At 33.0% G+C, this 16,407-nt stretch overlaps 1 protein-coding gene across 1 annotated transcript in view; it reads left to right on the top strand.

Annotated features, from left to right (window-relative positions):
* yellow-e (L-dopachrome tautomerase yellow-e) overlaps window positions 1–12,286 on the top strand; it is a 92,972-nt gene extending 80,686 nt beyond the window's left edge. Inside the window, exons 7-11 of the mRNA XM_070653120.1 lie at window positions 7,569–7,614; window positions 7,854–7,901; window positions 7,991–8,083; window positions 8,913–9,107; window positions 10,169–12,286. Coding sequence (XP_070509221.1) covers window positions 7,569–7,614; window positions 7,854–7,901; window positions 7,991–8,083; window positions 8,913–9,107; window positions 10,169–10,922 — 1,136 coding nt within the window. The 3' untranslated portion in view covers window positions 10,923–12,286. The remainder of the gene's footprint in view (window positions 1–7,568; window positions 7,615–7,853; window positions 7,902–7,990; window positions 8,084–8,912; window positions 9,108–10,168) is intronic.
* The last annotated feature ends 4,121 nt before the right edge of the window (window positions 12,287–16,407 follow it).

Here is a 16,407-nt window from a genome sequence, read left to right as displayed (position 1 = left end):
CGTTAAGGCAGCCTTAAGTCTTGCCGTTAAGGCAGCCCTACGTCTTGCCGTTAAGGCAGCCCTACGTCTTGCCGTTAAGGCAGCCCTACGTCTTGCCGTTATTGCGACGACTTAGCGACACCTTTTCGGCATCTATGAACTGTTCAGTCATAAAAATGAAGAATCGACTCCAACACAAACTCTGATTTGATCCATTATTTTCTCGTCAAATTCCATTATCAATGCTCAAAAACATCCATCGGCAGTTTATCATTCACTTTTTTCATATGTCAAGCTTTCAACAATGCTTTTCATTCTTAATATCACTTTCCAAATAATTAACCAAAATCCACATTCCAAGCATAACCTCATTTGCTCGTGATAACATTAAATAAAACAGAAGAACCTCAATCGGTACGTGAAAAAAGCTTCAATTGTTTTCCAAAGAATTCATTTTCTTGTTTAGGTTTCAGTACAATGTAAATCGAGAGCTTTTATTATGTTCGGAATTGAATTGATTGGAATTGAAAGTCTTGAGTTTGTAAGCTTCATTTGTGGAATAATGTTGATTGTTAAATTCTGAGGAAAATTGTTGGGTATTGACATGGTTGATGTAAGGATGAATAGAGAATGGCACATTGGAGTAATGGGTCGAAATCAACAGTCACGGTGCCATCAAAGGAACTTCAGGCCTTTCTGTTAATACGGTGGCTTAGCGGTATTCTAGTGGGTATGGTGTGATGTTCGGGAATGATACATACTTGCTTGCTTACTTGACTGACAATACAGATCAGCTGTGACCTTTGGACTCTATCTGTTGGCGTCTAAAACAGGCTATATCCCTAACAGGCTGTATCCCTAAACTAAGTACCACTAAGGTACCCAAAACAGGCTTCATTGCCTTTTAGGGTATCGCTAGCTCTTCAATACCAATTGCCAATTCCAAGTGCTACACAGTCTCTATCAACATCCTCCTTCCAAGAATCCCATGGAATGATACATGAATATTGGAATTCCAAGGAAATTTAGGGATGAATCTCAGCATTTTCAATCCATATCCTCTATCCTGGGCATCATAAATATCAATTTCATATCTCAACCCAAAATTGGAACATAATTCACAGTTTCCATATCAAGCAAAAAATACACTCAAAGATTATACAGCACATATCCACAGCCACATATGTCTCAATATTTATTTTAAATTGGGGAATAAAAATCCATTTGCGGATACGCATAAATTTCAACATTTTTATAAGAAATAGGTCGCGCAATTCAGCAATATCCTCTAAACATATATCAAATACAGGAAGGAATGAAATTGCCTAGCTGATAAACTTTATTCTTATTTTGCCTTTACTCCCCTGAAAAAAATATTTTCCAAATAAATTACAAAATTTATCCCATGCATTTCAAATAACGACCTTTTTTTATTTCAATTCTTCTTCTGTAATTTATCGCAGCCAATGAAACTAAAATGAGCATGAAAAAATCGCTTTAAAAGCTTTCAACGCTGTAATTCCTTTTGTGAATGCTTTTCATATGTAAATCGGGTGATGATTAGGAATAGGAGTGATGGTGTTGTTAGAGGTTTGGGTGATCAAAAGGGATGAAATTGGAAGAATTAGAAAAATTTGGAGTCTGAGAGGAAATTCGAGTTTTGTGACTCTGAATTCCAAATAAATTCATTGTTTAAGTATGAATTTCAATCAGATTTCGGTCGGAAATCAATTTTTGTCGAGTTTCGGATGGATTTTCAATTAATTTTGGAATCATCAGAATTCAAAGATTGAGACATGAATTAAAGCTTTTATAGAGATTCTGAGCTACACATCATGACAGTGACTATGTAAATGCATTCATTATAATGTCTTACCGACGTTAAACTGTCGTCATATGACAGAAAGTCTCAAAAAGAGCTTTTACAGCTTCATTACCATAATTTGTAACCTATGAATTCATTCATAATTTACTAATAATTCAACGAAAGTTCCCAAATTTCAGTCAGCCCTGTGAACCACACTTCTTAATTCAAAAAGCACAAATCCGAACAAAATACCCGAATATTGCCCAAAAAGCACAATTCGATTAATAGATCTTAAAGTCGGGCTCCAGAATAATGAGATTCTGACTAAATGACGGATTCGTGTTCATCTTAAATCCAGCAACATGACAGAGTCACACTGGTCTGCTGCTGGAAAATCTATTACATGACTTGTACTATTCGGACATACTTTGTTAACTTTATGTTTACACCCTGTCACTATGTTGCCATGGGATATCATTTTGAAGTGTTGGATCCAAAGAATCACATACATTTGTACCTCTGAATATACTGCAGCACAGCTAAATCCGCATAAGAATGGACCTTTGTTACTCGAATTTTGCATTTCTCCAGGATCAGACAGTGTCGCAAAAACCGTTCAATGTGTGATAGCAGTGTCTGTATCTTGATATTTGCTAAACCATGATGCCCGTCCGAGGACACAAGGATCATGCTCAAAAAATTGAATATTTTCCATTATATTGATTGAGGATTCTGCACGCTTATTTAACTAAGGACGCTTATTGTCTCTTAGAGCTGATGTTGCTACCTTATTCATATCCTCCTCACTATACTTCTTACCAGAAAAATAAAAAAGTTTCATGTAATACATGAAAACTTCCTACACAAAAAAAGGGACAATGACTGAGCACTTTTTTCATGAAAAGCTTTACATACCCTCATGAACTTATTCTCCTCAAGAATGCATATACTCTGTTAAAATGAAAAATCCATGCTCATGCTATGGGTTATCAATTTTTATTTCCATTCAATTCCTCACATCCATTCATGTAAAATTGATACACATCACTGCTTCCTTTTCCATTCACAAATAATTTTCTATTTCTATACTTAATAAAATTGATAATAACATATGTGAAATAACTGTGGAAAGTTCATTTGAAATTTTCATTTTATTTTATTTCCTTTATACCGACATTTCACCAACATTTTTGCCCAGATAACTAGCTTATTGATTTTATATTTATTGGAGTAACCAGTTCCATTTTGCTATTCTTCTTCTCTTTTTTCCTATTCTTTCATTGTCATTTTATATACAATAAACGAGCATGATGGATAAGCTTTCATGTTGCTTAACCATTTACAAGTGGTTTGGAGGAAGGGATGACCAGAGCAGGATGGTTTGAAGAGGAAATTTGAAGGATGTTTGTGTATACAGGAGAGGGGAATATTGAGTTGGGATGATTCTGGGATGATTTCTCTTTGGATTTGGAATATGGCAACTGATTTCGTGAAAACACGATTCCCTTTAAACTAAACGCATTCAACAAGACACATGTAAGCGGTTGAAACACTCGTCACTCGTGTCCCATACCATGAATCTCCGCGTTGTGTGATATGAGCTGCTCGTTCTTAGTCCAGAGTGGTTTGTGTATGACAAGTAGAATGATCATGATGATGATTATCTGCTTTTCATCAATAGCCTGTCCCCATTCACGGCGCATAACGGCGTATTTGAATACTTATATGAATTGTTTTAATTGGACTTTTATACTGAATTAATTGTGATATATGAATTTATTGTTAATCAAATACCTTTATGGTAAATAAAACCCATCTATCTATAGCTAGATTTTTGATGGAATTGGATTGCATTTTTGTACTGTTTAGTTCATTGGCAGGCAGCGTGTGTGCCGCGACACATTGAAGTATCGCTAATAATTCTTGAAAAATTTTTAGAGCTTATATCGTGTGCGGTTTTGGTCCAAGCGTACTACCAAGGTATGTCACGAATATAAAGGTTGCTAATTGCTGGTTTAGATAGTATTCATTTACTTATTGGAACCAGGCTCCGTCTTGAGACTTCTGTGATTAAAAAATGTGACTTAATTGCTGGCAACATCATAAAGTTTGTACATTCTCTGTTTTCACATCTCATTAATATTCTCGTATTACTGTCGGATATCAATGTTTTTTTACGGTGATTTACCGCATTGTGTTGCTCAGAGAAATGGTCTATTGCAAGCTTTGTAATCCCAAACCTGAAAGTATGCCTCTAAACCATAGACAAGGTAGTGAAGACTGAAAATGCTCTAAATTCTAAAAGAGTGCAGCCTCCCTGATTTCTCTTAGAGGAAACATCTCAATAATGACCCATATTGTCCATAAGCATTAATAAATGATATTACTTCCAAAAATTTGCTCTATCTCTTCCTCCCAACAACAAAAAAACTACATTATTGGAATTGATACTTTAAAAAAAACTTATTTTATGAGTTATGGATTTTCTGTATTCTTTCCTGTTCTGTCAGATAGTAAAGTTTTCATGTGCAGCAGATAATAGGAAGTTCTCCGGATATCAAGAAAAAAATTTCTTACAACATTATTGCTTAAAAGCTTATTTGTGAAATTGATAGTCAAGAGAAAGTTTTACAATCAGAAAATTTCTTTGCCATTAGAGTTTAAGATCCATTACTGTATAGCCATATTCATTCAATCATTATCATATTAACAAAGGATAAACTTTTTGTGGAATTTCTTAAGTTGAGTTTGAGTTTTTAAAAGTAGAATTTTATTACTTGATGATTTAAGGGAAGAACAGAAGTTGGAGACAGTAAGGAGGAGTTGATTTGTCTTTTGAAAAGTTGTAGATTTTGAAGTTTTGAGGTTATGATTCTAATGTTCCTTAATTGTGGTTGACCTTTTTATGCAATACCATCCATTATTTATCTTACTGACCTTAACAGGCAATGAGGATGCTCTCAAGTGCTTGCTTGTCTTAAATATGCTAGATCAGCATGCTTGTGAGCACTGTTGTCAGCTGAGTATGGTATTGGAAGCTGAGTATGGTATTGGAAGCACAGTCTTTGCTGATAGCGTGACTTAGCTTGCTGGTCATACAGACCAATTGAGATTTTCCATAAATGACTCCTGAATCTATCTACCGATAGCTCGGATAGACCGATCAGATACTCGAACAGCACAACATGCTCGATAGCGCATCGCTAAGAACGCGAAATTGCCCTGACTGCACCGTGAAACCTGAATTCGATCCTTTTTCCATAAAAATAATTAAAAATAAGAAAGTAACCAAAAGGCGGCAAAAGCTTAGCTGTTAAGGAAGTAGCGCAGTCTACTCTGAGTTCTTGGTATCGATCTCAAGGAAAGTCTAGTTGGTGCTGATTTTGATCCAATTGTACAGCAAAAAATGCGGTTTGCCGCATTGTGCCTCTCAAAACAATGAATATACTCAACTGAATGAGCTCTTCATGGATTTAGTTGAGCATGTTCAGTTTTGTGAGCATATTCATGAGCGTGCTGCTTGTATGTTCAGGCACGATATAAAGATCAGCCACTTCTACCTTATAGTATACAAAATGTCATTCAACATTTAAAGATAAAATGAAAATCCACTTTAATTGACCTTAATCCTTACCACAAATCCTAATATCCCTAAATTTCAAAACAAATATATCAATATGTCCATACATGCTGCAACAAATCCCCAATTAAATTCATTTATCCAAAAGAAAAACACATGTTTAACCACAACAACTAAAACAAACATCTAAAATATGGCAATAACATTCCCGATAATTTAAAACTATATCCAATATTTTTCACATTCATGTCGTACAAGCATTGCTTACCACATCTAAGATTTAAAGCTCTTACACACTATGTCTTCTCATTCGGTTTCAAATAAATCTTTTAATGGCTTTTTTAGAACTTTTTTTTTTTTTGCTTCCTGAACAATTTATCATTTCGTGCAAGAGACTTGTGTACCGTACACGAATAGAGGAAATGAAAGAAAAAAACCTGAAAATTGCTTTCTTGCAATAAAAAAAAAATTTCTCCATAAAATGGACGGTGATTCGACCGAAAGCACTTTTTTATATTTTTTCTTCTTCCTTTGACACAATATACAGCATGTATACACAGTCGAGTGCAATGTCTGAATTGCTTTTCTTTCTGTTGTCCTTTGGGCATTTGTTTCTTGAAAAACTTTAAATACTAAAAATGAGGAAAATTGAAAAGAAAGTTTAAGACAAATACAGCTCAAGGGAACTTAGAATTTGATTAAATTTTGCCTTTTTCGTTTTGGTTTCTTAAATTTTAAATGTTGAAATAATTTGATGAATTTTGTAAATCTATGAATAAGCATTAGTTATTTGATTAAGATGGATTTGGTTGGGGTTTTTGGACATTTTTTGGTGTGTTTGATGATTTTTGCTTAATTACTTTGCTGGGAGTGAAATTGATTCTATCGATAGACCCTACTTGAAAATTTCAAAAATCAAATGCAATACGGTCTCTTACAACTCTCGCTATGAGTTCTATGAGTTCGATAGCCATTCTCTTGGATTCAAACTTGTTCAATTTTCTAGTACATATCTAGCTCTTTGCAGGTTAGGTTTTGATACTACTCTATACCTTCTAAGACACAACCCTCGTGATTATTCCCAATCAATATATTTGAGAATGCTCAATTTTATGAGCAAGATCCTTGTCTGTTCTGGTCCTAACCTCATTCTTCATTTATGCCTATACACATCCAAATCCCACACATGATCTCCATACTATATCTATTTCTTACTAAGTTTAGTACAAAACATACAAAATGTTATGCCCTTCAGTAGTCTTAAAATCATTTTTCATAATAAATTGAATTTTTATCTCACGAAATTTGAAACAAAAAAAATCTGTTGTTTATGATTTTATTGTGAATCTCATGAAGACGTGAAGGATTTATGACACAAACATGAGTCAGATAATCAGAGAGGATTCAGGAAAATTTAATTTTTCTGAATTGTGTGTGACTTGGATTATCAGTGAGAATGATCAAATCAGGGATTGAATAAGTCAAGAAGGGGAACTGAACTCTATAGAGACTTCTAAATGACTTCCAAATGGAGCTTTGTAATTAGAGTTAATTGGCTTTAATTGGAGGCTCCTTTCACTTTTATGGTCATCTCCCGGTCTCCAAATATGTGTCATATCATGTAAGAAGTGAAGGATTCAATGATGCAGTCAAAATGTCTTTAATTTCCAAAATTGTTTGCAGCCTCGTGTGTCTGACAAGCTTTTTCCTCATACAATAAGCACAGAAACTCTTATAAACCCTAACAAACATGGAGGATTCTCACGAGTATAATCACAAATTGAGTATATTGATGTTGTCATTAGGGCATCGCTGTATTGACACCAAGAGATGACTTTTTGTCCCATTTTCAGGGCTTAATTGACACATGATCGATAGTATTTGAGTATTGAGTATACCTAAAATATGAATCCTGGCTGGTGTTAATTCATGAGTTTGGGGTTCCTCCTTCAAATGATCTAATTCTCACAATTGATAGCATGATTAGACCATGATTCCCAAAAATTCATGAATCCTCACCATAAAATCTACAAAAAAACTCTGACAAATTACCGACATTTATCAGCAAATTCAAAGTAATTCCCTCACATTCCCCATTTTTATCATCCACAACACACACATGAGTAGCTTCTTTATCTTCCACTCAATTCATTAAGATAATCTCAACAAATATCATCTGTATTATTTATTGTCAATTTTCAGCTCTTGTTGTGTATGATTCTGGACGTGATTTGACTTGGCGATTGAGGTAAGATGATGAGCATAATCAAGCATATGGTGCAATGAAAATAGATGAATATGGAAGAAGAACAAGAAAATTTCATGGACCCAAAGTGGCACTTGAAATCGTCAATAAGCACAGACACGTTTAATGGATCCAATTTCCTAATAGAACTGTATTCTTGGTCCATAAAACATTCTTTTTTTTATGTGTGCCTGAATGACTTATTTTATTTGTGTGACTAAACTTTTTTTTTCCATTTTCAGCCATCCATCAATGTATGCAGATGATGCCTTTGCTACGTCAAGAATCGGGTGAGTTTTTTGACTTTTTTTTTGTTCCTTTATTTTTTCATTTCAATAAATCTTTGCCTTCTTTTTTTTGTTCTGTTCATACACATCAGAAATGATCGTTTTAATCTGTCCGATGGCGTTGTTGGTTTGGCTTTTGATGAGGAATCTAGAACGGTTTATTTCCAACCGCTGGCTACTGACAGGTATGAATTATGTTTATTTTTATTTTTCGAGAGAGTGACAGTATGACTGGAGGGATGTGTTTGTTTTTGCTGACTTTTTGGCTAGAATTTAAATTTAGAAATGAATTTTGGTTTTTTGGGGTCAAGGACGGGGAAGTTGAATTTGTTTTGAAGTTTGTGTTGTTGGAGAATTGCGAAGTATTTTAGGCATTTTTTCAGAATTGATGAGATATTTGAGTATTTTTTAGTAGACTCAGAAGCTTGCTATGAGCTATTGCTAGAGAAATAGAGTTCTAAGCAAGATTTAACACTGCGAATCTGATTTAAGCAATTAAAATCCCGAAAATTCTAAAGTTCGTTTTTGAGCAAGCTTCGTTATTCTGCAGCATAATAAATGAACATTTCCTAATCATTCAAAATATTTCCATTTTAACTGCCATAAATGGCATTCATGCAACCATAATTTGATATGATTGATTGCAAAAATATTTTAATTGAAATGCATTAAAATGTCATTAAAGGAACTAGAGGAAAAAAGTCTTTAAATATTTTATCGCGTGAGTTGTAGTTGCTCTTGTAATCCTTTTTGTAGTTCTCACATTGAAAAATTGTTCTAGAAAATTGATTAAAAATTCTAAGGCTGCAAAGCTTGTTAAAATACAGCTGAAAATTCTGTATGAATCATTCATCCAAAAGAATTATAACTTACAACACAATCATGACCCCCACGCACCAAAAATCCACGAAATTGCTACAAAAAAAGGTTCCTCAACCTTTTTTGTTCCTCAACACATTCACATCCATATCCATATAAAATAATAAAAAATAAATCAATTTATGTCATTCGCAGACTGTTTTCAATCTCAACGGCAGCATTACGTGCAGGTCCATTACCTGTTGGAAAGGAATTGCCTGTAAAATTAGTTGGAAAGAAATCATCTCAGGGTATTGGCTTGGGAGCAAGTCCATATGGCGGTGATATTTTCTTTGCTCCATTCACCGAAACGGCAATCGCACAATTCAATCCGAGAACAAACGAGCAAAGGTAAGTGAAGAATAAGTGAAAATGTGAATTATATTCTTAGGGGGTTGTTTATGAATGATGTCTATTATTGATTGAGGATGTTAAGTATACTGTTTTATGGAAGCATTAGACCAAGGATGCATCCAGGGACTCTACTTTAGAACAAATTCTTCAATTTTCTAGAGTTTTGCGACTACATTGCACATGTAGACATCCCTTCTTGCACATGCCCTGGGGTATACTCTGTGGAAGGGAAGTAGCCAGAAACTCTTTAGAGGGAGCCGGACTTGACCCAACTCTCTTCTGGTTATGGCTTTGTCCATGGGTATGCATCAAGTGCAAGTATAGGGCCACATATCAGAACTAGAGTAAATTAATGAATTTATTCCAAAAAACGGGTAGTTTGATGGAAATGGACCCTAAAAGACCTCCTAGATACCCACATATCCCTTAGTTAGACATCATTCATAAACAACCCCCATTCGCATGAATTAGTAATGGATAAAAAATGAGCATTTATACACGTTTTGTTCTTAAAGATTTGTTATTTTGATAAGAAGGAATTCAAGTAAATAAAAAATAAAGCAGCAAGTAGGGTAGAAAATATTTTTGAGCACATGATGAATTAATATCAAGCTATAATCAGCAAATAATTGATTTAATTAATTTTGATTTATTTCCCCCACTTTTTGGAGTTATTTCACAGACATTGCGATGTGTATTAAGTTTTTGTATGTGATAATTAAGCTGTGCCTTGGCAAGAAGATAATTAAGGATTTCATTAAGGAATTTCCATTCATTAAATTGCTTTTTAATTGTAGAGTGGCATTTTTTGACATTAAAAAGTCATGACTGTTTATCAAATGTATGGTATGGTGCCTGTGTTGCTGTAGTATTGTAGCTCACACCATACTCAAAACTCAAAGTCATGAGAACATGACATAGGACTTTAGATTACAGATTCTCACGTTCTATCATGTCCTAAAGCAATTTCGGTCCCTAAATAAATGCTTAATCAATTTAATCCATGGATCTACCCAACCAATTCATACCTTACTAATCCATCAATTCTACCATTCCAGAATACTTGCCTACGACTACGAAGCCCTCCAATTTGTCGCTGACTTCAAAACAACCAAACACGACCCCAATGCCGTCTACTTTGTGTCATCAAGATTCCATCGATTCTTCTTGAAAAATGTTAGTCCATTCGAAATCAACACAAGAATCTTGCGAATTGGTAATGTCGCCCAGCCAGCACCTACATACTCCTTCAATCCAACTGGATTCCATTCAATTCCAAACTTTGGTCAGAATTCACTCGCTCCATATACATTCCAAAATGTAGCACCAACATCCCCATCAGGATATCAATTTGTAAATCCATCAGCATCACCAGCTGCCTACTCGGTACTTCCAGCTCAAAAGGGATCTTATTCATATTCATACAATATCTTGCCATCACAATATCCAACAACATCTGATTTATATCAAACGATACCACAACCACAACCAGTGCCTGCATCATACATCCCACAGACACCATCAAATTCACCACTTTCGTTCCCACCAACATCAACATCATATAATCATCCAGTAACGTCATTCTTCAAATTTAGAGGATCATCACCATATGCATTTGAGCGATTTGGATTAAATGAGAAGCGTGGTGATTATCAATATCAACAATTAAATGTTGGTGAGACACTTCCGCATTCTGGTGGATCATATGTAAATATCAATTTTGATGGTGGCAATTATGCCAGTGACATTTATCGTCCAACACGTTATCTACGAAATTCATCTAAAAATGTAACAAGTTTATTCCAACAGTAAATTGATACTCGGTGGTAAAATGTATGTTCGTGTTTCATGTCCATGTTCCATCCATTTTTATTTGATTGCTTACAGCAATGCCTTTATTTTCCATGGAAATACTCTCTTTTTTTGTGTGCTCAATGATTGCTTTAATTAAATTGAAGTTTTTTTTTCTCTTTTTTCGTTTGGGCTATAAAAGTTTTTTTCTCACTCAGTCAGGTGCTAAGGAAACTTTTTACATTCACACTGTACAAACTGCATTCATGCTTTTTTCCATTAATTATAAAGAAACTGATTTTTTTATTGCAATATAAATTGCAAAAAATTCAAAGGGAAAAGTTTTTATTAATGAAAGTTTTGTGTTGGTATGAAGTTAGGATGTAGTTGTAGGAAGTCCGGGTGATACATATTTGGATGTTATACTATGGTGTTGAGACAAAATTATGCTCAGAGCCAAGTGACAGTCAATTGTGTGCATATAATCTATTTTAATTGAAGAACTACTAAATTTGCCAATGACTGCCATTTAGCTCTAAGGATACTGCCGTCTAAGCGCCACAATGACAAGATTTTATTGTGTGCTGATCGGGACATAGCACTGAATGTCATGAAAACTTGCAACTTAGGTTAAATTTGTGCTGCAAATAATTTTCAAAAAATTCTAAAGAAATGCCATAAAAACTTGAAGATTTGCTAAAAAGTCATGTCTGTCGGACATGCTTATCAACGGTACATCATTGGAAGTGCAGCAACAACACAAAACTCACATATGGCAGTTTGCCAAATCCTAGAATAACCCCCAATAGCTCAATGACAAGTAACGATGCGACCAGTGTCTGTCTTCCAAAATATGGAAAGCAATACCAGTAATTGAAGCTATGTGAAGCTAACTCCACATTAATTTAATTTCATTAAAGTTAATTTTCATTTTCTTTGAAAAAAATACTTTAACTGCTTCCTTTTCAATCCCTTTTAATTCGATTTTGTATGGCATTCTTTCGTAGAATTTTGTAATAGTTTAACTAAGAAAAAAGGATGCATTCTAAAGTCTAGACAGAAAAGATTCATTTCTTTTTGAGGAGATTTTTGGAGTGAAGCTCAAATGGACTTGAAGTAAATGCTTTAATTGAAAATGTAGATAGAAGAAGAAGGAGAACATCAGGTCAAGCATTAGAAATATTGATTTTTTGGGATCAAAGAATTGCTGTCTATTGTACTATAACATGCAAGGCAGTTATAGAATCTGGAGAATAGTAATATTGGTGATGAACTGATAAAGTAACTCAAAACTTACTTACTTCGTTGATCGTACAGATAAATCGCGACCTCGTTTAAACATCTCTTAACTATGGCTCTGTCGCTGACTATATCGCTGGCTCTATCGCTGGCTCTATCGCTGACTCTGTTGCTGACTCTATCGCTGGCTCTGTCGCTGACTATATCGCTGGCTCTATCGCTGGCTCTATCGCTGGCTTTCGTCTGACAATTACCAATACCAAATGCATTACTTTTTCTATCGACAGCTTCTCTCTATGAGCTCGTAAGGCTTCCTCGAGCTCTTTTGCCATCAGCAAAACTTGACTTAAAGCACTCATTTAATGGAGCTACCATAGATCCCTTAACAACATGTCCTACACACCTTAGCCTGTTCACCTTGATTGTTCTCACAACATCAACAGCCTCCAAGCTCCAGTAACTCCAAACTATATCAAATAACCTCAAAATGGTGTGATAACAACAGATACTTTCATCTCAATGCTGTCTCTATGACAACAATCTCATTGTTTGATAAAGTTTCTTTATACTAAAATGTTTTATATTAATTGAGAACGTCATTACATTTTCTCACAACTTCAACTTGCTTGTACACATTGAAAAAGCATGAACAGTTCAGCAATTTTCATTTCCTTTATCATCATTCTCATATGTGTGATGTAAATTTATTAATATTTATTTTGTTCCTTAGTTTTGCATCAAAAATTTAATAATATGCAAGAGCTTTCTTTTTGATTGCATGTTGCATATTTTATGCACGAATGATTTTTCACTTTCGCAGTCTCTTCTTTTTTATTATCATCACTGTGACGGGAAATAAATTTTCCTGAGTTACGTCACAAGAGGAAAATTTTCCTCGTTTTTTGAAGTTTTGAAAATTATTTACGTGACTTTTATGCAATCTAAACTTAACCGGGCTATGTCTTGGTACCCGAGTGATGCAATTTAGTTGGTGTGGCACTGCTTCTGCTAACAGGCAATGAGGATACTCACTTAAATCAGCGAGATCATGAGTATACCCAATTCATGAGCATCCTTCTTGTCTGTTAGGGTCCATCTCTGAATTGACGGCAGGACATGATGGCTACTAACTCAGTTTAACGACTAATATTGAAATTTGCTGTCTTATGCCGGTCGTGACTGCTTGAATAGACACCAAATTGAGGTCAAATAGCAGTCATATGGGCAACCTTGACAGAGCCTCATGGGATTTGTGTTACTCGGGCTTGATTGCTCTATGGAACTATTTCTATATTCTATGAAAACATAACAAGAGTTTTCTGCAGCGATGAGAAGTGCAAGTACCTCGCGGTGAAGGAAATGAAAGCTTCATGCAATGCTAGCTTGCTATCTTAGATGAATAAGTCATGCATTGCATTTTACTTAAGCAATTTTGTGTATAATAAAATCTGGAAGACATGAGCACGTCATATTTTTATCCACTTAAAATTTTTTTATTGTATCAACATCAAATCTTGTATGTACGTATGTTTAATTTCTGTAAGAACAATTTTTATTCATAGCTTTCTCTTATTTTATTTAAAAATTTTATTAGCCATAAATTTTTGCATTTAAAAAAATTTTCTTTGCGAATTTTTTTATGTAAAATTTAATTTATTTTTTAACTCGCAATTTTTTTTCTTTGTTTTCATCACAATTTTGTTTTTATTACACAGATAGAAAAAAGAAGTATAATACACCGAAGTGTTCTCAAATGTCATTGAAATATGTTTTATTTTAGGAAAAAGGATGTGGAATATTTTGTGACTTCAAATTTTCAAATCTTCAATTTTTCAATTTTTCACTATATTCACTATTTTCAAATTTTTCAAATTTTTCAATTTTTTTAAATTTTTTTAAATTTTTTTAAATTTTTTAAATTTTTTAAATTTTTTAAAATTTTAAATTTTTCAATTGTTTCAAGTTTTTCAATTTTTTTAATTCTTTCAAATTTTTGAAACTTTTCAAATTTTTAAGTTTCTTCGATTTTTTCAAAATTTTTATTTTTTTTTCAAATTTTTAAGTTTTTTTCAAATTTTTCAACTCCTTCAATTTTTATTTTAATTCATTAAACTTTTTCAATTACTTCAAAATTTTTAATTTTTTGAATTCTTTCAAATTTTTCAATTTTTCAAAATTTTAAATTTTTCAAATTTTTCAGTTTTTTTTCAATTTTTGAATTCTTTTAAATTTTTCAATTATTTCTAAATTTTTAAATTTTTCAACTTTTCCAAATTTTTAAAATTTTTTGATTTTTTCAAATTTTCAACTCTTTAAATTTTAAATTTTCTAATTTTTTTCTATAATTTCAAAATTTTTTTTGAAAAATTTGAACAATTTTAATCTAATATCTTTATAATAATTTTTGTAACAAATTAAAGAAAAAACTTGAAGTCACAAAATTTTCCACTCTTTTTCATATTCCATATAAAATTGAGATTATAAATATTAAAATAATAATTAAAAAATCACAGAATTGACCTTAAAAATCCAAACCAATCAATAATAATAATAAAAAAAATAAATCTAAAATTTTACTTTAGAAATAAGTTAGAAAAAAAAAATTAAAAATGTAAAAAAATTAAGTTTTCAACTCTTGAAGCAAAATTCTAACATAACATAAACTTGCAGTTGTTTAATTTCAATAATGTAGCATTTTAGCAGCAGCAATAAACAAAGCAAAGCCGGTATAAATTGCTTAGAGGTCATTACTTAGCTGACCTCAAGATTAATTCATTCCGGAATTTTGTTACATAATTGACATTTTAAATGTTCCATAAAATTGTTTTAAAACTGGAACATAATTCAGAATCAAGAAACACAAAAACATGTAAATAAGAGTTGAATGTCCAGTGAGATATCAAAATAAATAAAAATATTGTAAATGAATTGTACATTATCTGTTAAATACGTAAAATAATTTGATTAATAAACAATTGACTTTTGTGTTCAAAAACAATCAAAAAATTTTTTATTTCTATTCTTTTATTGTATTACTCTGTGTCCCTCAGTGTATTACTAAATCTATTATTTTTGGGGAATTTTTACATTTCAGAATTAAAGAAATGATTAATCGATGGATGACCTATCGAAGAATCACTTATGACGTCATTGGATTATAGAAATGATCGTTTCTGTTAATTTTGTTCACATTTGATTCGAAGCCCTTCATGTCTTTGTTTATCTTGAAACGCAAACATTTGCTCACGAAAGCTTAAGAAGATTTACACCGTTTTGTCTAGAAAATTGGAAGAATTTTGTCAGAAAGATTTGGGAAGAAGATAGAACTGGCAGAAGTTTTCATAGAGATGTCTATGTACGTTCTCTAAACGCAGCACTAGTCAAGGAAGTAAGTTTTAATAATTCGGAAGAGCAGGCTTTAGGTGTCATCCGAGGCTGTAAATCACGAGTTCTTATTTTCGGAATTTCAATTTCGAATGGTTCTTATTTTCGGAAAAAAGCTCATTAACCTTGTCATGAACGTTATTAATCTTCAAAACTCTAAATTACCTTTAATTTTGATGTTAAAGCAAAATGCTAAACTAAACCGTTGCTTGTGGAAAATTAAAGAAAAAGTCTCAAAGAAAGAAAATTGATTAAAGACATTTAAGTTTTGCATTTTTTATTGAATGTTTGTTGAAAACAAAATGAAACTGGAATAATTTTTGAAAGATAGAGCTGTCAGTTTAGCAGACGTTCTGAACATAATTAAATTGGTTAGCTTGATTTTGAAACATTCAAGCTAAAAATCATGGCAAATTTTAAGTTTTGATGTTTTTCAAGATGGCGGATTTTTCCGGCCATTGAAATATGATTCAAATTTCTTTAGTCCGCATCAACTGTTCGCACATTACAGATCCGAGGTAGAACACGGATCACAATTGTACTGTACCTGCGAAGTAAGTAAGTTAGTGACGCAAACCTGTTGCGTCAGTGAGAAGGAGAGGATCATTAAAAATCAATTACCTCAGCTCAATCCTCAACTTCTTCCCATCTTCCTTCAATTCCAAATTAACCTTCAATAACTCACTACTTTTTTCAAGACATCATAAATCAGCAAATGTCCACAAACAAAAAAATGACTTATCTAATTCCGTATATTTAAAAGTCAATTTATCCAGAAATGAATGTCATCGTTATTTACTTATTATCTGACTAAATCCATTAGAACCTCTCATTTTTGTCTGCAGATAAACACGATAACTGCCGCGGATGTTAGAATATTCTT

This window comes from Chironomus tepperi, unplaced genomic scaffold (genome assembly GCF_022539635.2).
Source record: "Chironomus tepperi strain 1889 unplaced genomic scaffold, CSIRO-AGI_Ctep_v1 contig_8, whole genome shotgun sequence".
NCBI lineage: Eukaryota > Metazoa > Arthropoda > Insecta > Diptera > Chironomidae > Chironomus > Chironomus tepperi.
This window is presented reverse-complemented; position numbering and strand designations above follow the sequence as displayed.